The 26,077-nt window shown below is 37.3% G+C and overlaps 2 protein-coding genes and 1 long non-coding RNA gene across 7 annotated transcripts; all 3 read right to left on the bottom strand.

Annotated features, from left to right (window-relative positions):
- Window positions 1-3,452: 3,452 nt before the first annotated feature.
- Window positions 3,453-7,513, bottom strand: LOC107592269 (type-2 angiotensin II receptor-like). Of its 4 annotated transcripts, XM_016281688.1 has the most exons (3): window positions 7,272-7,513; window positions 5,436-5,506; window positions 3,453-4,967 (listed from the first exon to the last, which is right to left on the bottom strand). In XM_016281688.1, the coding sequence occupies exons 2-3, from the start codon at window positions 5,436-5,438 to the stop codon at window positions 3,807-3,809; spliced, it is 1,164 nt and encodes a 387-aa protein (XP_016137174.1). In that variant the 5' UTR covers window positions 5,439-5,506; window positions 7,272-7,513; the 3' UTR covers window positions 3,453-3,806. The 4 variants fall into 4 exon arrangements, with proteins under 4 accessions (XP_016137174.1, XP_016137175.1, XP_016137176.1 ...); XM_016281689.1 differs by lacking the exon at window positions 5,436-5,506 and having other exon boundaries at window positions 7,247-7,513; XM_016281690.1 differs by lacking the exon at window positions 5,436-5,506.
- Window positions 7,514-8,953: 1,440 nt separating this feature from the next.
- Window positions 8,954-9,818, bottom strand: LOC107592388 (uncharacterized). The gene is made up of 3 exons (XR_001609971.1): window positions 9,763-9,818; window positions 9,372-9,501; window positions 8,954-9,018 (listed from the first exon to the last, which is right to left on the bottom strand). It is a non-coding gene; the product is annotated as an uncharacterized lncRNA (long non-coding RNA).
- A 3,751-nt stretch (window positions 9,819-13,569) lies between these two features.
- On the bottom strand, window positions 13,570-24,202 carry LOC107592268 (two pore calcium channel protein 1). Of its 2 annotated transcripts, XM_016281685.1 has the most exons (26): window positions 23,950-24,197; window positions 23,703-23,830; window positions 23,407-23,583; window positions 22,685-22,798; window positions 22,412-22,542; window positions 21,989-22,112; window positions 21,801-21,859; window positions 21,372-21,471; window positions 21,116-21,232; window positions 20,885-21,009; window positions 20,749-20,797; window positions 20,594-20,657; window positions 20,394-20,438; window positions 19,738-19,794; window positions 19,503-19,556; window positions 19,302-19,374; window positions 19,104-19,211; window positions 18,487-18,558; window positions 18,315-18,404; window positions 17,926-18,041; window positions 17,795-17,841; window positions 17,450-17,518; window positions 15,619-15,715; window positions 15,386-15,522; window positions 15,197-15,277; window positions 13,570-14,537 (listed from the first exon to the last, which is right to left on the bottom strand). In XM_016281685.1, the coding sequence occupies exons 1-26, from the start codon at window positions 24,041-24,043 to the stop codon at window positions 14,436-14,438; spliced, it is 2,430 nt and encodes an 809-aa protein (XP_016137171.1). In that variant the 5' UTR covers window positions 24,044-24,197; the 3' UTR covers window positions 13,570-14,435. The 2 variants fall into 2 exon arrangements, with proteins under 2 accessions (XP_016137171.1, XP_016137172.1); XM_016281686.1 differs by lacking the exons at window positions 13,570-14,537; window positions 15,197-15,277 and having other exon boundaries at window positions 15,436-15,522; window positions 15,619-15,665; window positions 23,950-24,202.
- Window positions 24,203-26,077: the final 1,875 nt, after the last annotated feature.

Raw genomic sequence — 26,077 nt, 5'->3', positions numbered from 1 at the left:
CCCTTTGTTACCCCAAACTACATATAAAAGCTTGATCAGTGGCATAAAAGTAACCAATGCAGCTACTTAATCCTTTGCTACTCGTTAACGTGCGAACGTCCCCTTTAAATAACGTGACGCTCTGCTCTCTATGACGCTGCTCGCATTAAGAGCTGTTGGAAGTGAATTAATTGATTCAGCATTTCGACACCTCCGTAAGGATGTATTTAACTCGACAGAGCGGTCTAATAAAGGATGTATTGATCTCGTGAATTAGCGAATTTTACTATACAAATATTTTTTAATTGGATGTTAAAGTTTATATGGGAATATTACATGACACGCTGATCATTTAACAATGCATTGGCGCAAAAAACGCACACCTTTTGGACAAATCTCGCAACATGATTTATCAAGTGCCACAAATACTGCCTAAACAAAATACTGATTTTGTGCACTTTATTTACTGTACCAATATTTTAAATTGGCCTTTGAACTTAGTTTTATTGCATGGCAAAAAAAAGTGTTACCTTGCCAAAGCACTGACAGAGCCCACTGATCTAATGGCGTTGTTGAGTGCTCCAAATGCAAACTTTGCATGCAACAATCAGGCAGCAATTGACAGCGCTCTGATCTAGTGGCATGCAGGCATCGTCAGATTGACAGTACTCTAGCCCAATGATGTTGGGGGATCCAGTGGGGGTGGCAGTCATATTTCAGGGTGACCGTGCCACTCTTTATAAAAACCGTGCTAAAAGTGCCAGTACGAGCGCTCATTGGCGCCCCTTCAGCTGGTGGCGCCCTAGGCGACCACCTAGCTCGCCTATGCCTAGAAACGGCCCTGCACACATCTCATGCATACCTGCCACCCCCAACCCCAACAACAAAAGACACACACAAAACAACTAAACATAACTCACCTTCCCACAACTTTGAATTAGTTTTCTTGATGTAGATAATAATGTCTATGTTCATATTTGTGTGTGTGTGCATAGTCATTGTCTGCAGTCCAGCTTACATTATGAGTGTTCATGAACACAGTGTTCTGTTCTGCTGTTGAAACAATTACAAAGTGAGACAAATGGGGTGTGCCGAAGACCCTCTGATCTCTTAAGTTTTACAGACTGTCTCAAGTACAAAATTCATCTATTTGCACAGATGTACAGTGTGCAATGTGTGCTGGCTGGAACATAATACCTGCAGGAATAAATGTATTAATATTTTCATAATTTCCTTTCATCATCAACATATTTTGGTTATTTCTGGAATATTTACAAAGACAAAATAGGTGGATATTTTTCATGATGCTCTAGTGCAGTGGTTCTAAACTCTGATCCTGGAGATCCACTGCTCTGCACATTTTGTTTGTCTCTCTTATCTGACGCACTCAATTCAGATCATGGAGCTCTCTCCTAACAAGCTGATCATCTGAATCAGGTGCGTTAAATAAGGAAAACACAAAATGTGGGTCCCCATGACTAGAGTTGAGAACCACTGCTCTAGTGGGTGTAGTGAGCCACAACTTATGAAATTTCTTACTGTCATGCAGGAGTTGTCTTTGAAAGGAATTTTTAAGTGCACTAATAGTAGGTATGTGTGAAGATAACCAGTTCTGCTGTAGAGCACATGGTGATGGAATGGTTATCTCAGTAAATCTTTATTATGATCTGAACCTGAAACCTTTGCATCAACTGACCAGATTCTTAACTATTATTCAACAACCAAACTGGCTTCTCTTCTACCTATCAACATTTTTCATCAGTCTGAAAATATCCTCCCCTGTATGCGTCATCTACTGAAAAGGTCCAAAATATTGATCTTGTCTTTATAAAGAAAATGAATTTAAAATAATAATTAAGAGAATGAAAACATTTATGACAATTTCTTAGAACGGAGGTTTAGGGAAGAACTTGAATCACTGGAGAAAATGATAAGCATTTAAAAAATAACAGGATTCCTGAAATGCAAAAAGGAACGTGAGAAAAAGACTTTACAGAGAATGTGTACAGCAACTCTGCCTACAGGTAATGACGGACCTTAGAGAACTCAACTAATTTTTTCATCTGTTACTCTGTAAATGTGAACTTTACTTGTAGTATTTTTCTGTATATGAGTTGTATTTATTGGTTTTGTTGTTTCTTTGTGTAGTTTCACGGTGCAACGCAAAGTAGAGTTTAATGGCGCTCTTCACGAGCGCAATAAAGAAAGAAGCACCCGTCAGAAGCTCTCTGTGTCCCGTTTATGGATGCCAAAGGGCAGCTACAGAATGTGTACAGCAACTCTGCCTACAGGTAATGACGGACCTTAGAGAACTCAACTAATTAAGTAAAACATGAGAAATATGTACTACAATACTAAACTTTTGCTGAAACTCTCAGAGACCGAAGGAATCCTTCTAGGCGCTAAGCAGGTTATTCCAGATCCCTGGAAGAACTGAAGAAGAACTGTTGTTGAAAAAGTATGTTCATTACTCCAGTTTGTGTTCAGAGTGTTTTAGATGACCCTACATGACTTGAAAGGTGTTGATCTACATCTGTTCTAGTGTACGCTAGCTCAAAGATTTACTCTTAAGATCTGTATTGCAGGCTATCAAGACAGCATGCCTAAACAAATCAAAATGAAAATTCAAATAACGGCTGTCATGATAATGTTAATAATCATGATAATGCAAAGTTTAAGCTGACAGTCTTATTCTCGTCATGATTACAGATAGCTACATAGACAGACAGACAGACAGACAGACAGACAGACAGACAGGATGGATGACAGACAGACAGACGGACGAACGGATGGATGGATGGCAGACAGACAGACGGATGGATGGATGGATGGATGGATGGCAGACAGACAGACAGACAGACAGACAGACAGGATGGATGACAGACAGACAGACGGACGAACGGATGGATGGATGGAAGACAGACGGATGGATGGATGGATGGATGGATGGATGGAAGACAGACAGACAGACGGGCGGACGGACGGATGGATGAATAATCACAGACAGACAGACAGACGGACGAACGGATGGATGGATGGCAGACAGACAGACGGATGGATGGATGGATGGATGGATGGCAGACAGACAGACAGACAGACGGATGGATGGATGGCAGACAGACAGACAGACAGACGGATGGATGGATGGCAGACAGACAGACAGACGGATGGATGGATGGCAGACAGACAGACAGACAGACAGACGGATGGATGGATGGATGGATGGATGGATGGAAGACAGACAGACAGACGGGCGGACGGACGGATGGATGAATAATCACATACAAAACAGTAAAATTGTTCACTTGCAAACACCATTTATTGATGATATTGAATTATAATTCCATTTACAATGATTTATCATTTTAACAACATTTTATATTACTGTGACTTTTTATATTACAGCTTAAAGAGTTTTAGTCTGTCTAGTAGGTATCAGCTATATGAAAAACATGTTTAACAGCTGTACTCAACTTTTCTTTTATTTATTTATTTTTATCTATCATTTGTGCAAAAAATCTGCAAATTCCTCATCCTGGATAAATTCTGATCAAAGAATAGTATGTGGGCTATATTTCTACACATTGTTATGTAACCAAATGTTTGTTTATAGATGATGGTGCTAATCACAACCACTGTGTAATTTGAAATAAGGCACAGTAAAAGACACGGTGAAACAACCACAATTATAGCAACCAACAACAACATCTGAACTGATCATCCTAAACAAGAGGCAGTCCATGGAAAAGCACTTGACTGACACTGTCACGGTGTCCACTGCAGTTGTAATAACAGTATTTAAAAGGTTATAGCTTCACTAGATTCCACTACGGGCTGCTCTGCTGCTCAAGAATCTCCATAGGCACAGTTTCTTTAAGGTCACTCAGTTTCCTGGAGAAGGAAGACAGTCTTGTGCTGATAGAATCTCTTTTCTGCGTCAACATATCCCCGTAAAACTGCCACAGCTTCTCTCTGAAGTGATTTCCCACAAAACAGTACAGGAAAGGGTTTATGGCACAGTTGGAAAAGCCGAGGCAGAGGAATAACGGCAGGAGTTTATGGATCGCCTGAAGCACCCAGCAATCCCACTCCACACCCAGCTCTCCCAGAGCTCCGAGGAACGCCAGCACGTGGAATGGGAACCAGCAAAAGAAAAACGCCAACACCACTGCGACCACCAAACGCAACACATGGACCAGTCGGGTATAGTCTTGCTCCAGGTAGTTTGGGGTGGCCAGAAGGTGCACCGCGATTCGGCTGTAGCAGGTCGCAATGATGACAAATGGCAGGAAGAATCCGAGGGTGTTCTTCGCAAGAGTTAACCCGGTTTGCCAGTAGGAACTGGGGAAATAAATTACACAAGCCGTAACATTGTTACTGGAAATAATGTGTATGTCACGGAACACAACTGTTGGCAAAGTTGTCAAAGCCGCCACAACCCAAATGATGCCGCTAACACATCTGGCCTGATTTATGCTCCTACTGCTCTGAGAGTGCAGTGGGTAGACGATGGCGTGATATCGATCAACACTCATACAGGTGATGAAAAATATACTAGCGTAGACGTTTATCGTTACCAGACCTCCACACAGCTTACACATAACCTTCCCAAAAACCCAGTTGTAATCCAGCGAATAGTACACAGCCCAGAATGGCAAAGAGCTCAGGAACAGTAAGTCTGACATGGCTAGATTCATCAGATACGTGTTGGCTACGGTCCTTCGTCCTGAACTGTGATACAAGACGCACACCACCAGCATGTTCCCAAGAAAACCTAGTAGGAAAATGAGGCTGTAGAAAGTGGGGATCACTTTCTTCTGGTACTGCGAGGTGGAGGTGGATATGTAGTCACATGAGTTCATATTATAACCTGTCATATTATGGTGAAACAAAGACACACTGGGTCCAGTCAGGTTATAGGTGGATTCTGTTTCCATGGCGTCACTTTTGATTATGCAGAATGATTCAGGAACGGGAGTTCTGAAGTTCTGGAATGAAAAAAAAAACAGAAAGACCTTTATGCAGTGATAATGCAAGTTCTCATGTGAAGCAGAAATGATGAAACGTTATTGTAGCCTTGGGATAAAATGCAAAATCATCTATCATGCACCATTTATCTTAAACCTTCACTAAAACTTCTTGGTCCCCTCAAATAGGAAAGTACAAAATTGTGAAACTCCTGAAAGTTTTGCCCAAAAGCAAAGAAAAAAATTCAAATATTCCTATAAATCACAGGCTAAATTTCACAGGTTGCCAAAATAAATAAAAAATGACTAAATAAAAGTGAGGAAAAACTTCTCTAGTGAGCTTAAAAAGTGTGTGAGACTATACATAAAAATGTTCAAATCCTCCATGGACACTTTGAATCCTATTTAAAAGCATTTGTCCCACAGTTGTGGACAGCCTCATTGTTTGTCTGTTACAAGCTATATAACAAAATCCCACCCCATACTGACCATCTAGAGTCCACTGGGACTGATGTTGCAGCATCCTCTCCTCAACATCTTGTCAGTGTGAGAAAGAGAATCTGTGAGTGTGAGAGAGAAATGTGAGAAAGCGAGTGTGTGTGCGTGTGCATGTAACCATAGCTCTGGTAAGTTTGGGTCCAGCGCAGATGTGTTTTATAACTCTCAGTAGGCTGTGCACAATATATCTGGTGACTGTTAACATAGGCGGGGGGCACATGAAGCTTGGATTGGCTGGGAAATCACTTGTGGTGTTTGAGGGGCGTACAAATGGGATTCAGTCCTGCTCCCCAATAGTATACATAACACAAAGTAGTAGTCAAGGCATTCTTTTCATATTTTCCCAATGAGCTCAGGTAATGTATGTATGTATAATTGGACAACAAAACCACACAGGTCCTGAAACAAATATCACGATTAGACTAAGTAACATAACATGAAATCCTCAAGTAACTGACAACATATTTAGAAGTGTTAAGCTTTTATTTACATAAAGGATAAGGTAGTTATGTTAAGGCTTATTAAATCTAAAATGTAAATAAAAGACTGGAAATATCTGGCAAACCTTAAGTTTTAGGAAACACTTTAGTTTAGGGAACAATTCTTATTTTATTAGCATATTGGCTGTTTATTAGTACTTATAAAGCACGTATTAATGCCTTGTTCTGCATGACCATATTTTAAACCCCTTAATCCTACCCCATACTAAACTAAAGTGAGACCAAGTTTAATTTGTTAAATATATTAGGAATCTGCTTACTCTGCCTGTGCTATACTACAGGAACAAGTTTCTCATCATTCAAATCTAACTGTCATGGTAATTCATTTATGAAGATTAACATTACATACTCCGAGCCCTAAATAATCTTCACAGCTGTTGAAAATAATCCCAGTCATATTTCAAATGTTGCACATGTTCTTAATCAGAACGCTACGCCTGTCAAGTTAACACAGCGTTTCCGTTTAAGTCATTGAAAAGCTTGTAGTTATCTAATATAATAAATGAAAAAGAAAAAGCAGTGTCATCTTATGTACTCTTGGAAAAAAATTGCATTTGTTTGAAAAAGCATCAAGATTTGTTTGTCAAATACTGGGGCAGCTTCCTTTCTTATTTGGGCATAACAGGATATCATCTAACTTTCTATGCTTTCTTTTTAAATATTTTTTTTACGGATTATTTGTGGCACTATGGGTTGGAGGTTTAGGGCATGTTATAGGGCAGTGTATACAGGAATGATCTATTCAGATTATTCTGTATTTTATATGTTGTGTTTAACCTGAAAAAAAACCCAATAAACGTAATGTTCAAAAAAAGAAAAAGAAAAGAAAAAGCATTTTTTTCCAGATGCATATAACCACTGAAACTATCTAAACTATTTCCCTCATATTTGGTTCATATCTCACATTACATATCCTATAGCTTTGGAGAAACAGCAAAGTCCAAAACTATCCAGAGTGATTCTGCTCTCTTGTAAAAAATGACATTTAAACTCACAATTCTGTCTAGTGTCAGCAAACTGTCTGGAAGTGCATATGTGAGTAAAATGATATGCAATCTGGCTTTCTAATTTCTAATAAGTTGCAGAAAAGAAAAGGAATAACAAGCAAGATAATGTAACAAGAACAATGCTTAAGACTGCACTGACATCATTATGTTTTCTTTTTAAAAGTTTTAAGGCTTCATTACTGAAATTATATGCCTCTGATTTTAGACATGGGGTCTTAAGAAGTTAAGTTAACTTAAAAAAAGAAAACATCTTGGAAGAATAATTATGTTCAAAATTTCAGAAAAAAAACATTACCACAACACTCTGCAGCTCAGCATACCTTTCAGTTTCCAGTGCAAATTTAGTGAAGTCTTTAGTCTCTCCGAGGTGTCCCTAAACCCCTGGCACACATTTCACGCTGACAACCGAGCCAAAGAAAGCTTGCTTATCCCCCAGCAGACTTTTCCATTTTGGAAGTGGAGACAATTCTCTGCGTGTGTAAGTATATAAGGGAGTAAACAGCCAACCAGATGTAGGATTTGCTAAAATATTTTTACGTCCACATTTGTCCACTGGGGAAAGGAGGGTGGAGATGGATATTGAGAGAGGGGGGGGGGGGGAAAGTGTTCTTTTCCTTTTAGTAAATGCCTGCGTTCATTTTAAATGCATCTGGTCAGCAACTCTGTGTGAACACCAAAGTGAGAAAGAGAGATAGAGAGAGGCAAGACGGCAAACACATCCAAGAGGAAGAACTCCAGCATTACACACACACCTAACAACCTGAAAAATTAAAGACAGATGTGCTACAGCAGTGTTTATTGTGTAGTGTTTATACGTGCTGCAGTAATGTTTCATCATCTTTCACAGTCAACCAACATGCAAATGTCTGTGCATCTATCTCTTCTTTCTAATGTAAATTTCCTGCATTCCTGCTAAATGAGTGCTGGTCACTGGTCTCACAAGAGTTCTGGGTTCTGCCTCTATGAATTGTGTCCTCTATCAAACATTTTACCCAGAGTGTGAAACCAGATAAGCTTCTTAAAACACAGGAAATTGAGAAACGTCAGAGGCTCCCCATTCACTCAGCTCTCTAGTTACCATGGAGACGACCCAGCGAGAGACCCCTCAGAGGTCACGGGCAGATGTGTTCTAACAATTTCATAACAAAGCAGATAATGATGTCTCCAATGAGTGGGGCTAAGATAACCGAAATTTGGCCAATTACGGATGACATTGCACAGAAGCGTGAGTTTGTTCACAAATCAGTGCGTGTGATTTTCATCCAAACAACTGAAGTGACAGAACATACGGTTTCTCTTGCTTTTGAGTTTCTTAGTGGCTGTCAATGCCAGTGTCTGTAAACTATTTCTTCAATAAACGTTTGATCTACGGAAAACAATGTTGCAACAAAGACTTTTTGGTGGGGTTGCATGTTTAGAGCTATTGTTGAAATCGGAGTGTCTCCTGAACCTGCTGGCTCAGATTTAGCCTTTGTTTCGAAGAAATACTAGAACTATATAGAACTAGGCACCAATTGATTCAAAAAGGACCCTGGAATGCTGCTGTTGCCAGTAAACTGTAGAATTTGGAATCAGAATCAGTCTGGACATACTGAGCCATGCTAAAGCTATAACTTAAGACCATTGGAGGCTAAAAATGACAACTTTTAACAGCTGAAGTATAACTCACGTAACTGACATTACAGATGAACAGCAGCTGTTTTTATAGAGAAAATGGAATTTAAATCACATACAACTTTTATTTAACTTTAAAGCTGTATCAACAGTCAATGACCAATTAAACTCCCCTCATAGCATTCATTACTGTGCACAAAGTAGCTTTAATTTCATTTTTTTACTTCACTAATCCATGACCTGATATTTATATTGATCACCAAGAGGATGAATATGAAAGCATGTTCAAAATATGTCGTGGTTTGTTTTCTAGTGTGTTGATGTGTTGTTTCCAATTGTGACAGTGAGTGTGACAGCCGAAGTGCACTTACTCAAATCCATATCCATCCTCTGTCCCTGAAATATTTCCCTCTTCTCAAACACTTCCTTCTGCCAGAATGGGAAAAAGAAAGCCTGGAAGCAAGAAAGAAATCCAATGTAAAACTAGTAAAACAATGACATGTTTGAAGTCAATAATAATTTAAATTTCTTTTTTGGTTTTGTCTGATTGCTATGTTCACATGCTTATTCTGGTCTCAGGTTTTAGTCTAATTAAGTTAACAGATGTTAATGGAAATTCTGGACAGAATGAGCTCAGATCTTGCATTATGGGTTTTGTGCCTCTGCACTCAAGGTCTCACTTTTGTGTTTATTTGAAAAACTAAAACTAGTAAAACTAGCTTTAAAGCAATATGATTTTGTGTTAAGGTTTATGGAATAAGCTTACTGTACTGCACATACTGGAATCTGGGCCTTTGAACACTGACCTCACACTGTGAGTCTTGTTGTGAAGATATTTTTTGTGTGTAGCTCCAAAATTTGGGATCACTCTGGATAGTTATGGAGCACCAGTTCAATTGTCTCTGGGTCATTCTACAAATGTGGTGTCCTGTCCATCTGAAAAATGATCAAAAAACACAATTCATTAATTTCACATTAAACCCACAATGCTACATTAATGATGTATTATTCCATAACCATGCTGTTATTTCTAATTTTATTAAACATCACACTAAATACTAAATAATACATCATTTATCATTAGCTGCCATGATGTTTTCTCAGTGATGTCACTCTTAAATAAAATGAATGAGGACCAGTAACCCCACTTAAAGGAAGAATTCTGCCAAAAAAAAAAAAAAATCATCATTTACTCACCCTCATGTCGTTTCTTTCTTGTGCTTGCAATAACATCACTGAATTTTAATCTTAATAACTGATGTTCTAAGTGATTAAAGTAATTGTAAAAATTAATTATAAGGTAATACTACTCAAAGTTACAGTTATTTACAGTGATTTAGAGAACATATAGTTTTCTATAACAACTGAGTACATCGCTGGTTACCTGTGACTGTAACTGCAAGACTCCTCCAGAGAATTACAGATTTTCACCATAAAAACACAATCTGAGGAATAAAAAATGACACATGTACATGTTATATTGGGTTGAGAAAGAGCAGTATTCTAAGGTCATGAGAATCCCTGCTAAACACTCATAACATAAACAATACATACACAGCATAATTTGGAAATGTCCGCTCAATTTAGTGAGCCAAAGACGCTTTATGAATGTTAAAAAAAAACAAAAAAAAAACATCCTGGCTCACTGGAATGAGCAATGGGTTTTAATCTGGCTGTAAAAGCATTAAGTGAGAAAATTTACATTTTTATTAAAGTACAAATGTTAAAATACAAAATAAAAAATTATAGTACTACATACATTTTTTGGCATACATAAAAATTGTGACTCTCCTGACATATTGAAATTCAAAGTATTAAAAGTATTATCATCAAACATCCTTTGAATGTGTTTACACTTTGACATTAAAAATCAGCCTAAAAATAATCAAATGACTGCAGTCTCAGTGCTAAAAATAATATCTAATGAAATCATTAAAATAATGTTGCTATTTAAATCTCCAAAATAAATACAGATAACAGAGACTGCAAGAAATAAACAGAGAGGGAAAGAGAGGGGCTGAGAATATACAAGATATTTACATCCGGAACAAAACACTCAAAATCCCAATTTCTCCCTGATGGACAATGAAATATCTGTGTGCGTGAGAAAATTTAGAACTAATATACGATCGCTCTGTTTTGTTCAGTCATACAGCATTATATGAGATCTGTAAAAGCACTCTAGCAAATTCTACCACTGCACAATATCATGATTCAGCACAACCAGATCATAAAAGTAGCTTGCCCAATGTGTCTACTAAAAAAAGTACAGACATAAAGTCCTGAACACATTCTGTTCCCTGTCAAATAGCATCAGTGCTTCTCCCCAGTGACTCTGACAGAGTAACTCAAGAAAGGAAGAGAGAAGGGAGGAAGAGGAAGGGTCACAGAGGGGACAGGATGCTGGTTTGGGGGAGAGTCTGAAGGGATAAATTAGGAACCAGCCTCAATGTACAGAGAGAATGAATCACAAACCACCATTGCAGGCTCAGGGCTCACCATATACATGCTAATAATAGACTTCAGTATGTGAGAATGTGTTTGGTGGCATGTGTTTGTGTTGTAGGCAAAAAAAAACTGAAGCAGATTGTTGTGGAGCAAGCACCCAAGATCTTCATTTATCATTAAACTTGTGCACGGTGATTTAACAGATATGTGATTTGATTAGTTCTGAAATAACAACATCAAATAAGCATATACAAAGCTGGAAAATCTTTTTTGATAACCTTTCTCAGTTTTCATTTATCATTTTACCTCATGTTGGCAGTTCATCAGTCAGGCTACAGACTGCAGGCATTTCTATATATCTATGGTTTGAAATACTATAAAAGAAAGAATATTTAAATATTTTGTGGCGTATCACCAATTTTAGAAATGCAAAGAAGCATTTAACATGTTATGATAAAAGCTATTTTAACTATATAAATAAGGTGTTGTCAAGGACCCCTAACATAAAAATACTTGATTTTCTTTCAAATGTAACACTTGTTTAAATGTTGTTTAAATGCTAAACAAGTGCTGACCAGGTTTTTCAATTCATTTGCTTACCTTTTAATCCTTTGCTTAGATTCGTCTGCTCTAATGTTCCATACTGAAACAAAAATGTTTCATGGTGGTTTTAAACACTATAGTACAAAAAAGGCTTTCTTTTGACTATTCATTTTAAATTCAAAAATTGAACAAAATTAGTATATATACATTTTCTAATACTTAACAAAAAATAATAATAAATAAATAATACAGAAGGCTATAAATCAAACTAAAGGAAAGAACACACTGTACCAACATTAACAAGGAAGATTAAGTAATTAAGAGTTAAGTAATTGTTATGTTTTGGTTATTTAGAACAATAACTAGAGTGGAAGTCGCTTCCAATACCTGATACCCTCAACTGAATGTCTGACATCACAGGCTGAACATATTAGAACTTCCAGAAAACAGGCATCACGTCACTATCACTAGAACAACAGAGTAATTTGTTCAAAGGTGATGACAAGCATAGAAAAAAATGAAACATAAGATCCTTACGCGCATTACACAGAGACATTAAACAAAACGGCTCATGTTCCCTAATTAGTGCTCTACGATGACGAATCTGACTCTGTACTGCCTCCTGCAATTCTGTAACAAACAATCATTCTGTCAGTCACAGAAAATGACTGCGAGAGAAAATAGAAAACAAAGCAAGGCTGACAGTGTGGAAGAATGCAACTCTCAGTTGTGTCGATGTCCAATTGTAAAATAAATGACTCAAATAACTTTGTCATTTGTCTCACTATCTAGCCTACAGTGAGATCACAATAAACCTAAACTGCGCGTACATCTATCCTCATAAAAAAAGCTGCTGAACCTGCTATTTCACTCTCAGCAAAGATGCAGTCAGATGTAGAGAGATTGACTCAAGAACGTTAGTCCTGGAGGGCCGGAGCCCTGCAGAGTTTAGATTCAACCCTAATTAAACACACCTCATCCAACTACTCAAGTCCGTCAAGCTTATTTGAAAACTACATGGTATGTGTGTTGGAGCAAGGCTGGAACGAAACTCTGTAGGGCTCTGGCCCTCCAGGAATTGAGCTACAGCCTTCATATGCCTGTCGATATATAGGCCTATACATCATGACATTACGCGTAATCGAATATATGAAGAATTCGCGTGACCAACTCAAAACCATTGCGAAATCTGCGTGGAGAAACATTTGTCGAAATTCCCAAGAGCGTGGATTCCTATTGAGTGGATAATTCGGCAAACAACTGTAAACGTGACCGCTCCTTTTTGAACTTTCAGGCTGACTGAAATCAAACTTGACAGTGGGGAAACAATTACAAAGACTAACATAATACATCTAAAAAGACACCTATTACAACTATTAATAAACAAAATCCAAAAGAAGTTTCATTCAAATGTATCGTTTACTTGACCTGTTATTATACATTTACAAAGGAATAAGAACAGAGAACTGAGACACAGGTAAACCCTACATTATTGGAGGAGCTGGTGTGGTTTCATGTCACATATGCATCATGTTCCCTTGTGTTTGGAGCATGGAGGCTGCACATCCTACAGTGCAATTACACAAGCAACTGGAATGAAATCACTGACCCTGAACACATCCATGAATTCCTCCAGGTTAGATACTCTAGACATGAGAGTAAACAATATATGACTATTTGCATGCATTCACCCTGCTAAACAGCATCAAGAAAGTGACTAATAAATTATAAAATAGTGCAGCGAACCAGCGAACAATCCCCTCAATGTAACAGTTTTGATACCATTTTGCAAGGCTAAATTACAAAAAAGACATTTTCGGTTTGGAGACAGATCTGCATTAACTCTGGAAAAGTGATGTGTAGCCAAGAATGGTGTCCCATACTCGGAATTTGTGCTTAGCATTTAACCCATCCAAGTGAACGCACATACCCAGAGCAGTGCGCAACCATTTTTGCTGCGGTGCCCGGGGAGCAGTTGGGGGTTTGGTGCCTTGCTCAAGGGCCCACCTACAATCCCTGCCAGTACTGAGACTCGAACCCACAACCTTTGGGTTACTAGGCTGACCTTTGGGTTACAAGGTAGATTTTATCTGAACTGGTCTGCCAAAATACTCAAAGCTTTAAAATTCATTAAAACAATACTTACTCCAAACAAAGGAAATAAGATCTTTTCATATGTGACAAGACAAAAGTTTAAATGAACTGAAAGGTCTAAGGCTGGTTTTCTAATACTTATCAGTCCAAAATTAACATGCGCCTGGGAAACCAGCCCATACTAAGTACATCGGTGGATGTACTGAAACAGATTTTTAAATACTTGACTCTCAACTGCATCTGACATACATTTAATCTACCTGTGTATATATCGAAAAAATAAGCCTCTCTATAGGTCCAAAGGTTCCAGCAAAAAAGCAGCTTTAGTTTAAAAACAGCATTAGTTTATTACTATAATCTTTTATCTGTTGGTTAAGCAATACCTCAGACTGTGGAGAAAGAGACACAAGTCACTTAGTGCTAAAATCCTCACATTCAGTTTCGATTCACCTCCCACAGAAATATCCAATCGCTGTTCTCCATTTGTCAATCCAAGAGAGAGTCTGAATCATTCAGGGTCACCCACCACAAGGCAAATGTCATGAGGTGCATTTCATGGAAGAAGAAGGTTCCCTGACCGAGTGCATGTCACATGATTGGTCTGCAAGCTTCCCTGATTGGCCACGGAACTGTAAGGTTTTTGGGGGAATAAGGCTTTAAGTGTGTTCTGTAGGTCTCCATATGGATGGAGGGCGAATATAGTGGTCATAGGGAACATCTGTGCTTTCCATCGATGGGAGGAAGATGGTTCTAAGGTCCCTCAGAGGTATGAGAGAGAGTGCGAGTTAGTTAATGCTGTTTGTGGCACTAGCTTCAGGGCTGTCCAGTTCTCTGTGGAATGTTTCATCGGGCTGCAGGTTTGTTCTGGAATATTCCTCATACCATTCCTGCAGACAAAAAGAAACAATCTCTTTACACAAACATTGCATTGCCTATCTGGAAATTAGGGGGGGGATTTAGTGCCAAATATATCACACTATAACTTTACAAAACATAACATGATATAATTGAAATAATTTTAAGTAGCATTTATTTTTCTTTTGCTAAACTTTCCAAGTTTCCACTTGGGCACATCCTTGTATAAACAGCTGTGTGATATATGATCATTTCAGACTTTCATGATTTAATTTTCTGATTCAACCCTTTGTGAATGCTTTACTTAAAAATTCTGTCAATAAAAGGTTCAAATTAATTAAAAATAATCTAGTCACCACATCACTGATCATCACCATTGAGATACTATTATTGTATTTATTAATATTTTGAATCAGTTTTTATTTTATATTTTCCATTTTCATTTTAAAGTTTTTGTAATTTTGTTGCGTGCTTTTGTCATTTTAGTAGTTTGTTGTCTATATAGTTTTTATAAATTTTATTTCAGTTTTAGTTGGAGTTATTTTTGCACATATTTTAAATTGAGATGAATTGAGCAAAATATTATATTTCAGTTAACTTTTTTTTTTATGTAATGAAAATGTTTTTTAATGTTTTTATTTTAGTTCCAGTTTTAGTTAATAGCCCTATAATAACCCTGTTTCTATCCTACCTGAATCTCTTCCTCGTACATCTTCATGCTGAGGTCACTCTTGGTACGTGACCTTCGACCCAGAAATACTAATGAGGAATGCTGTGAGCAAAGACAAAAATGATCCATTACAGTTCAATCAATTTAACAAAGATACACAAATGAGATGCTATGAACACAAACTGTGTGTGCATGTATGTATGTGCTCACCCCGCTCCGCTCCAGAGTCACACACATGTCCTGCAGTGAGCTTAGGTTGGTGACACCCAGTGTGTGTTTATACAAGTCTAGAGTCTGTAGAGCTTCAGTCTGGGACATCTCTGTCTCAAAGACAATCCCCATTTCATCTATAACACACACAACATTCTCAGTATTAGATATCTCAGTCATACTCATTTTAATAAACATGTCATCAGATGAACGGGACTCTAAACATTTAGAACCTTCTGGGTCATCCAGCGGCTCTCTGTTCTTCCGACTGTAGTTCATCCTGAAGACAAATGCATCTAGAATGAAGGCCACGATTATCGTCATGACAACCTGCATCAAACAGAGGCATTTACACTCAAAATAACACCGGGCTGTGAGAAAAGATTTATAACTCACATATAAATGGGTAGCTGACAACAGCAGTGTGACAATTTTTTAACAATTTTAAACAACATTATTTTTAAAGTATTATAATTAAACATGCCGTGTTTATGCCTCATGTTGTTAAAAATCAGTGAAAGAAATGTAGACCTCTTACACTGTACCTTTTACCTATATAACTTCAAAAAAGATCTTCACATCAAAAAAGAAATAATATCCACATAATTTCCTTCAGTGTTATTAATATGCTATTACAGATTCCATTAATATTTTGAATGAGCTTTTATTAATCTATTTTCAGTTTTCATTTTAATTTTTTACTAATTTAGTCAAACTCATTCAAACTCATCTAATATTTCTAATCTATCTATCCATCTATCCTAGCAACGTGCTAATCATGCTAGAAACATACCAAAAACATGCTAGTCGCATGCTAATAATGCTAGCAACATGTTAATAACATACTAATGTTAGAAACATGCTAGTAAAAACATGTTAGTCACTTGCAAATCATGCTAGCAACAGGCTACTAACATTTTAATCATGTTAGAAACATGCTAGTGAATGCATTAACTTGCTAATAATACTAGAAACATGCTAGTAACTTTCTATTCATGCCAGCAACATGCTATTTTTTTCATTAATAATGTTAATTTAATATATAGAACTGCAATCTCCATCTTTGTAAAGTGCTAGCAACATGCTAGTTACTTGCTAATAATGCTAGCAACATGCTAGTAACATGGTAATCATGCTAGAAAAATGCTAGTAACTTGCTAATCATGTTAAAAACATGTTAGTCACTTGCTAATCAGGCTAGCAACATGCTAGTAACATGCTAATCATTCTAGAAACATGCTAGTAACTTGTTAATCATGTTAAAAACATGTTAGTCACTTGCTAATCATGCTAGCAATATGCTAGAAACATGTTAGTAACTTGATAATCATGCTAGCAACATGCTATTTTTTTCATTAATAACGTTAATTTAATATATAGAACTGCAATCTCATCTTTGTAAAGTGCTAGCAACATGCCAGTTACTTGCTAATAATGCTAGAAACATGCTAGCAACATGCTAGTGACATGTTAGAAACTTGCTAATCATGCTAGAAACATGCTAGTCACTTGCTAATCATGCTAGCGACATGCTAGTAACTTGCTAATAATGTTAGAAACATGCTAGTAACTTGCTATTCATGCTAGCAACATGCTAGTTACTTGCTAATCAGGCTAGACACATGCTAGTAACTTGCTATTCATGCTAGCAACATGCTAGTTACTTGCTAATCAGGCTAGCAACATGTTAATCATGCTAGCAACATGCTAATCATGCCAGCAATATGCTAGTGACAGGCCAATCATGCTAAAAACATGCTAATCATGCTAGAAACATGTTATCAACATCTATCTAATCTACATTTTCAAACTTCAGGCTTTTACAACTGCTTTAAACTTGCAGGCTAGACTTTCTCAAGCCAACCTAAAGTTTGTCTTGACGAACTTTTTTATCTTGTTCTAGTTATTCTTCAATTTCAACTTATTTCAGTTAGTTGCCAAGACAACAATTCTGATTTTCGTTTAGTTTTGTTTTTCATCCATTTTATTTCAAACAACAAAAATGTTCTAAATGATTTAGATTTATTTAATACACATACACAACGAACATACACAATCCCTTACCATGGTGACAATGTAAAAGGTCATGAAATAAAGGCGACTCCAGTGAGTCGTTTGTGATGTTACACCTTCCTGTGAAAACAGGGATCAAAGGCTCAATAACTCATACAAATGACAGACAGATGCTCATTTATTGACTGGTTCACACAGTAGGATCCATAGGTTTCTGCTACAAACAGTGACACAACTGTCTCTGACACTGCTGACTGACAATTAATTCCAGTAAACAGCAGAGGGCACCACAGAAGCACACCAACCAAACAAATACAAACATTTTACTGAAGGAATATCAGATTTTATGACCTGTTGACAAAGCTGATGTGCATGAGTTTTTGTGTTTATACTCACCATAGTGATGTACCAGTTGTTCACCACTGTTAGCTCAAAAAGAGTGACTGAAACATGGCAGAGAAAAAAAGTTACAAAAGCTATATACCGACATGACAAGAGTGTGTATCTATGAGTGTGTGTGCACATACCAAAGCTGCTTAGGATGTTATTGAAGTTATTGAGATAATAATACCCCTCCTCTAGCATTGTTCGGTTTCCAATGGTCACATTTTTCTGGCGATACGAGTCAGCGACTCTGCTAGTGCTTTGAGAGACAGAGAACAAACCATTATACACACCAAAAGACATTATTCACTGAAAACCATTTATGGTTATTTTTTTGTCCTTTTTTGCAGTTTGATATCTACTGATCCCAAAGTACTTTCATGTACATTCTTCAAAGTTTCTCATGCACAGAAGAACACATTTGAAATATCATGAGGGTGAGAAAATGACAGTAGACAGTGTTAAATGATGTTCAGTCTGTTTTGATTTTCATAAAACAAGAAATCCATTTATGGTGATTAAAGGAACTTACTTGCAGCAGTTCGGATAAACAACATCAGCAAAAAACTCCATTCCAACGATGGCAAAAGAATAATAGAAGATAATCAGAGTCAGACCTAGACTACAGAAACAGAGAGAGAGGGTTGTGAGAGAAGGGCCTTCACTTGTGAGTAATGAGCTGAAATTGATTAATATTTCTGTACCTGGCCATACGTGGGAACAGTTCAAACATTGTGTCCAAAACATTCCGATAGCGCTGTTTAATTTTAAACAACCTTGACAAGAAATAAGGGAAACTGTTAAAAAAGGAACATATCTGTTTCTATCTACAAGTATGACTGCTGAAAAAAGATATTTAATGATTCACACCAAGTTAAGATTAAGAACAAAAGACAATGACGTGCAGCTTAAAAATATTATTACAGTGCAGACGTTATCAATAGTGGGGTAAAACTGTCTGAGATCACAGGTGAAAATGCTTCTATTTTGCAAAACTTTTTTTAATTGATTGATTTTTAATGTAATGTACAAATTACATTACCAGCACAAATAAATATATACAGCGAGATAATTATTTATTTATTTACATTACCAGCACAACAATTCAAGTATGTATGTATATATATATATATATGTTTATTTACAGGTTTGAATTAGGTTTTTGAATAAATCTTTATCTATAAATGTTCAGTATAATGTAGTATTCTCAGACTTATGGGAGAACAAAAATCATTTTGAAAAAAAGAAAAAGGTTTTAAATGAATGACTACAATGCGACTCTAAAATTAATCAAAACACACACAAAAATTAGAACACATACCGGAGGAGCTGAAAAGGTCTCAACACCAAGATGAAGTAGAACGGCTCCATGTCAAAGGCCAGAGCAATCAATCCCAGAAAGGCAAAGACTGTTACTGAGAAATCAAAGCTGGAAAAAGAAACACACACCCCGAGGTGATGCAGTGTGTGTGTGTGTGTGTGTGTGTGTGTGTGTGTGTTTGTATGAGTGTGTGCTTACAGGTTCCACCCTGAGCTGAAATATGTCAAAGGACCAAGGCCTGTGATCTTCAACAAGACCTCAGTTCCATAAACTTCATTCCACAGACACATAAGCAGGAGATGAATAAAAAAAAGTTTACAATTTAAATGAAACCAATATTAATTAAGTCATTTACATTCAGGTTTACTAATGATTTAATTTTAAACAATTTCCACCTACTTGTGAGAAAAATAATGTAACTCAATGGGACAACATGAGTCCATGAGACGCCATCTGTGAGAAGAGAAGAGCTCCCTGAGAGCCAAATTCAATTGGGTTCACACAGAGAAAACAGCTATTTCACTGTTTCCAGTATTTACAAGTGTTTCTGAATGGTGAATTCAAAGAATTATCTGGAACTTCAACACAGCTGCAACACATGCCTTACTGTTCCATTAATCAAAGAAGATCTTACCAATTAACATGTTAGTCTCCACTAGGATCCAGATGCCATTAATTGCAACTACCAGATCTGTAACAGGTCAATCATGAAAAATAGTTAGAATTATTAGAAATACTGGAATGAATATACTGTAAGTGCAGTACACTTTAGTTTGAAACCTTTGGGTCAGTAAGATTTTTGAAAGAAATTAATACTTTTATTCAGCAATAATTTGATCAAAAGTGACAGTAAAAGCTAAATACTATTTAAAGTAAATGCTGTTTATTTGAACTTATTACGCATCATGGTCTCCGCAAAAATTTTAAGCAGCACAACAGTTTTCAGACATTTAGACAAGAAATGCTTTCGTGAGCACCAAATCAGCATATTACACTGATTTTTGAAGGATCATGTGACACTGAAGACTGGGGTAATGGCTGCTGAAAATAATGAATAAATTACATTTTAAAATGTATTCAAATAGAAAACAGTTGTTTGTAATAATGTTAACAGTTAATGTTTACACAAAATTACTGTTTACTGTATTTTACGGTACATTATATAATAAGAGTACTGAAAAATACCAGAAAAATGTGAATTCTTTAGCAATGTGAAAAGTTTTTCCATTAACCTACAAATATTAATGTCTAAAGGGTTAATACAACAAGTTACTTGAGAATTTAACTTACACATTGCATATTGGAAAGCTTTGGATTTCACAAGTAAATTGATTCCTGTTAAAAAAGAATAGTGATCAAACAAAGGAAGTATTATGGAAGAAAATATTTGATCTCAACTAATCTTGAATGTATCTGTGAGCAGATCATTAAATTGTAAAATACTGTAATTAATCCAAATTGAATAAATATGACATGGAAGCCTTGAAGACCTTTGAAGATGAGGAATGCAGTACGAGGAAGATCATCAAACCAGTACTCCCCACTCCGTCGAGCCTGTAACACACATACACACCATAGGTTCCGGCTCAGGAGGGTTTAACATACACCCGGGGAGTATAACCATGTGAAAGTGTGTGAATCTGACCTTCCATTTGAGCCCGATCACTTCATAAAACTTATAAAAGTCCTGGAGACTAAAACACAAGCACAAATACACCTTATGAACTCATCATCTGTTGAAATCAATGAAAGAACGTGAGCACATTCATGCACGTGTGTACCTCAGCATGGTTGCGCCTGAATGGTTGAGGGCTTTGAAAGTGAGGAAACGATCCCGTGCATTCATTCGTGGACGATAGAATCGCATCAGTCCATCAAACTGTTTTAAACACACTCCATCTGGCCTCTAAATAAATGCAGATTTATCACATTCATCCATAAAATACACAAGGCTTCAGACCTGAAAAATCAGGAGATAGGGAAAAAGTGTGATCTGTCTGTATATATCTCACCTGCCGACTAACTAGCAGCTGGAAGCCGTGCTCTACAGCTGATCGCTTGTGTAGAAGAAGAGATTTGAATTTCATCTTCTCAACTCCATTAAAAGTATCAAAAACTACCGCCAGGAGCTGTGAAGCAAAGATTAAGAGCAAACTCAAAGTAAAGGCTAGTTCACACTGCACCAACAGATAATGCTTACAAAATTAAACTATAATGTGTTAGAAATCCTTTAAAATGCAAATAGATTTATTGTTGTTCAATACTGACTAGATTCATGATGAAGTAGAGCTCGATGGACAGATACACAATGAAGAAAATACATGACCAACGATTCTTTGAATATGCTGGCATCATCACATCCGGAAAACTAGTGAAGGAAAAAGACAAAAAACTCACATGTGTAAATCTACTAAAGACTCTGAGGTTACTTAATTATTAATCATTTAGCAGACACTTTCTTATTCAAACCGACTTTTATTGCATTTTTAACAGGGGCAGTCTGACTATAGTGACCTGGAGTTCTTTGCTCAAGGGCATAATGATAATAGAGGACCAGAGAAATTCTCCAGTTCCCCTCAAGAAGTTTGAACTGAAAACATTTGGATTACTACCGCTGTTACAGGAAGACATGAAACAACCTCACTGAGGCTCAGAGTCATGTAGGACATGTGCACCACAGTGAGGGTACATACTTACTTTGCAGTGGTCAGAAGGACAAACAAACTCACAATGCTGTTCTCCAGTGTGCTAAAATACTGTAGAGAGAAAGAGAAGAATCTATGAGTTTGTTTGTTTGTTTGTGTGTGTGTGTGTGTGTGTGTGTGTGCGCGTGTGTGTGAGAGAGAGAGAACACAAAGGTGAGTGTGTGTGATCGATGTACTAACAGGGTCGGCTGAGTTGGCTGAGAACAAACAGAATCCTAGGATGGCAAAGATGACCATGAAGAAAAGCAGCAGCAGAAGAATATCAATGAAGGGAGGAAGTGACTGAAATATCTGCCTCAAGTTTCTGGAGATAGAGGAGATAGATCGTCAGAACATCACATTTTATCCAGTCAAGGACATACTTTACAATAATTTTTCCATCGTTACAAGGACTTTTAGTACGGTACTCAGTTTTGCGTATAATCACTGCAATATGCATGTATAAGATCTCAGAAACGGCATTAATATAAAAACACCAATATTTAGACTAGTATATTTAGATTAGTTTTTAAATTACAAAATAATGTTGTTAGCAGTAGCAATAACAATTATAAAATTTTTATTAAATAACAATTCTTTTAAAATATTTTGATGTTAGCATGCCTGCGAACAGCTCCACAGTAACGACAGTCCACCAAAAAGATCGGCCGCAGGGCTCTCGTTACACGCAGGTGAGATGTCTGCCGGACTAAGACCACAATTGCCTCGACGAATTGAATAAACAGGACACATGTCTGAAACACACAAAAATCAGAGAGGATAACAGGATTCTTGAGCTGAACATTTGTGAAAATGGCACATCCTGATACAGAGATAAAAAAATAAATAAACCATTGTAAGGAAACACAGGCAGTCTATTACAAAACATGTACAAACCTTCACCATGGTCCTCTTATGTCGTATAAAGGTGTGAAAGCCAAGCCATCGGAGCTTCATGCACAACTCAAAGGCCACCATTACCAATACCAATAACTCCAGTGTTGCATGAACCTGACAGAAAAAAAAGTACAAGTACATACTCATGTTCATATAATCATAAGCTACAAGCATACAAATAAAAACACAATTACAAACCAATATACACTCAAGCTAACACACATTAACGCATTCAAAAGTTTGGGGTCAATAAGTTTTTTTTTTATGTTTTTGAAAGAAGTTTCTTATACTCTCCAAGGCTGCATTTATTTGATCAAAAATACTATGAAACTGAAATATTGTGATATTTTATTACAATTTAAAACGTATTTATATTTTAATATAATTTCAAATGTAATTTATTCCTGTAAGGGCAAAGCGGAATTTTCAGCAGCCATTACTCCAGTCTTCAATGTCACATGGCCCTTCAGAAATCATTCTAATATGCTGAATAAGTCCTCAAGTATTAATATTTTTGTGAAAACTGTGATATATATTTTTTTAAAGGATTCTTTGATGAATAGAAAAGCATTTATTTGAAATAGACTTTTTTTGTAACAATGTAAAGTTCAGCATCCTTGCTGAATAAAAGAATGAATCTTTTAAAAAAATAAAATAAAATCTTACAGACCCCAAACTTTTGAATGATAGTGTATGCACATAGTGAAGTAGAAGTCACATACATAGACATCCAAGCGGAGAAAGGGGACGGCAGGGGCCTCTGAGAGGGACAGAAGCATGAGTAACACCGCAGTCAGCAGCTCCATCACATAGAAAAGGTGATTGTGAGCAAACAGGTAGGCACTGAGCGCATGGGCATTTCGCGGATGAGTGAAAAACTTGTCGTTATTCTCTCCCTCCTGAGAACAAACACAGACAAATTGACAAGAGAGGATAATTATTAACCCCGAGTGTGTGTTTGGGATCATCTGCATCTATTTTGCTGCTTCATTGAGTGTATGGAGGTTCAAAAGATGACCTGCAGGTATATTGCTGCTTCCTGGTAGTTCATTTCCCAACTCTGCCGCAAAGAATTCTGGGCCCTGGGGTCTGGTGCTCCTGGGGTCGGAATGACAACATTATTCACATCATAATTTCCTGCCCCATCTGTGTAGAGAAGGGAAAAAAAACTATTAAATGATTTTACAATATAAATTAAGCATTTACTTTTAGATACAGCGATTTTTGAGCCGGTTGATTTTATATACCACATTTAAATAACATACCGACAGATGCAAACTGCTGGCAGAATGAGGACATTTGCACTGGCCTATCATGTGTCAGTCCAGTCATGTTGTCAAATGTACTACTGACTTCCATGGTACCCCTGTGATCGGCCCCACGTCCCAGTAGTCAGACAGAGAGCATGTCACTGCAGTTTTTCAAGCAGTTTTTAGCACCGCAAGTAAATTATCAACAATGCACTCACACATGCAAGTTTCATTGTGCCAGCTGCAGCTGCTGTGGCCAGCTGTCGGAAAGCAGAACAGAATCCTGTGGTGATGCTCACAATTCCTCAAAAGATGACACGGATTTTTTTTAAAAACAAAACCTTGAGTCAAATCAGATCAAAATGCAAAGTCCACATCTCTTTCTGCACCTTCACACACAATCATTTCTTTGTAACATTTTTTTAAAAACATTTGGTAATAATGCGTTTCTATGCTAAAAATAACAATAACGACACAAAATATCTTTTGTTGGCAAAAACATGGGAAACATTCTTAAATGCTACAAAGATCCTACAAAAATTTTTCTCAAAAAAAAAAAAAAGATTAAAGTGACAAATTACATTTGGGCTGCTTTCAGTGACAACAACATTAAAAAAAAGAGTCAAATACTGAATCACAATAATAATAAAATGTGAATCAGTTTAAATGCACTCCAGACTAACTCAAAGCTGGCTGCCAAAACACTGCACTCAGTATTCCAAACATTTCATCGCTGGATTCCAAATAGTTCCATAAGGATTCCACCATGGATTTTTCCTCTTTGTCTTTCCCTCTCTCTTTCAGAGGATGTATGAGCAGGAAACACAGCTGATGGTTCAGAGATCACAGTGTAACTGAGCAGTCGAATAGATTGCCCAGTGGATTTTCTCAAGCATCAGTCCCAAGCACAATGAAAACTTCCTGTAGATTCTCGGAGCTGCTTCCTCTGACACTGGTCCCTTTCCCAGCCATCCCCATCAGTTTGGTTTCAGTCTCTTGGCCATAGCCACCCTTCTTCCATGTCATCTTCTGTTTCCTGTGTTATATCCTCTATATTGTATCCATTTTAGTACCTTTCTTTCTTCAAGCTCAAAAACGCAGCTGGTCTTTGAGATGGACAGCACTGCTGAACAAACCTACCACCCTGAGAGCTTCATTTGGGAACTAAAAAGTTTCAATTCATTTTTTCGAACTATACTTACCGTTGCTACTTTCTAAGCAATAAATATGACTCACTTTTAAATGATCTGTCAGGCCACAGTCTGGTAACTTAATGGCACACCAATTAAATCACAAACAGCTAAGAGCTTTTAGTTTGCCCACACACAAGCTGATTGAATGAGTTACTTCATTGCCGTTCATTGACTCACAGCTTTCTGTAAATAGCTCTCAGTGAGCACGCACATGACTACAACAGCGTTGGTTTTGCTCTGTCTAATCAATAGGTTCCTGGCAGAGCAAGAGTGAACAAGAGAGACACAGACAGCACTGATAGCAGGTTTCTTTTCAAGTCCAGTTCCACTTAGCGCAGATCCAGATTTTCTTCAACACAAAGAAACTAAACCGGACTGATGATCAGAGATGGGTCCTGGTTGTTAATAAAAGTGCAGCTATTAAAATGTCCAAACAATCTTCACCACGACAACAAAAAACGTTTTGAGACCGCAGCTTGATGCAGAATGAGGAAGCAAAGGCATCTGATATTCACGTCAGCTTATTTCTTCTAATTATGAGATAGCTGTCCTGGAACCAAAAATACAGACCATATGCCTACTATGTTTCTTTTTATTTTTTCCATGAAGAATTTTCTTGGCTAACTAAATGAACATACCGAATCCCCAAAAGAGTGCCACCGTTTACACTCAGGTGCTCCAAATATTCAAATGTCCAGCTCTCATCACAACCAAACAGTTTTGTCACAAGGCCATAGACTGTGTGCATGCAGGATGGGAGTAGACGGGGGCCACAAACAGCGTTGTATCTGTCATAAGGCTGACACAGCAACTCTGTCTCTGTGTGTGTATGTGTGTGTGTGTGTGTGTGTGTGTGTGTGTGTGTGTGTGGGGTACAAAGGCTGGTATGCTACTGGACACCTGAACACATGACCAACGGAGTTGGAAAACTTCACTCTTAAAGTGACAGT

Source organism: Sinocyclocheilus grahami, unplaced genomic scaffold, assembly GCF_001515645.1.
Source record: "Sinocyclocheilus grahami isolate Dianchi unplaced genomic scaffold, SAMN03320097.WGS_v1.1 scaffold152.1, whole genome shotgun sequence".
Taxonomy (NCBI): domain Eukaryota; kingdom Metazoa; phylum Chordata; class Actinopteri; order Cypriniformes; family Cyprinidae; genus Sinocyclocheilus; species Sinocyclocheilus grahami.
This window is presented reverse-complemented; position numbering and strand designations above follow the sequence as displayed.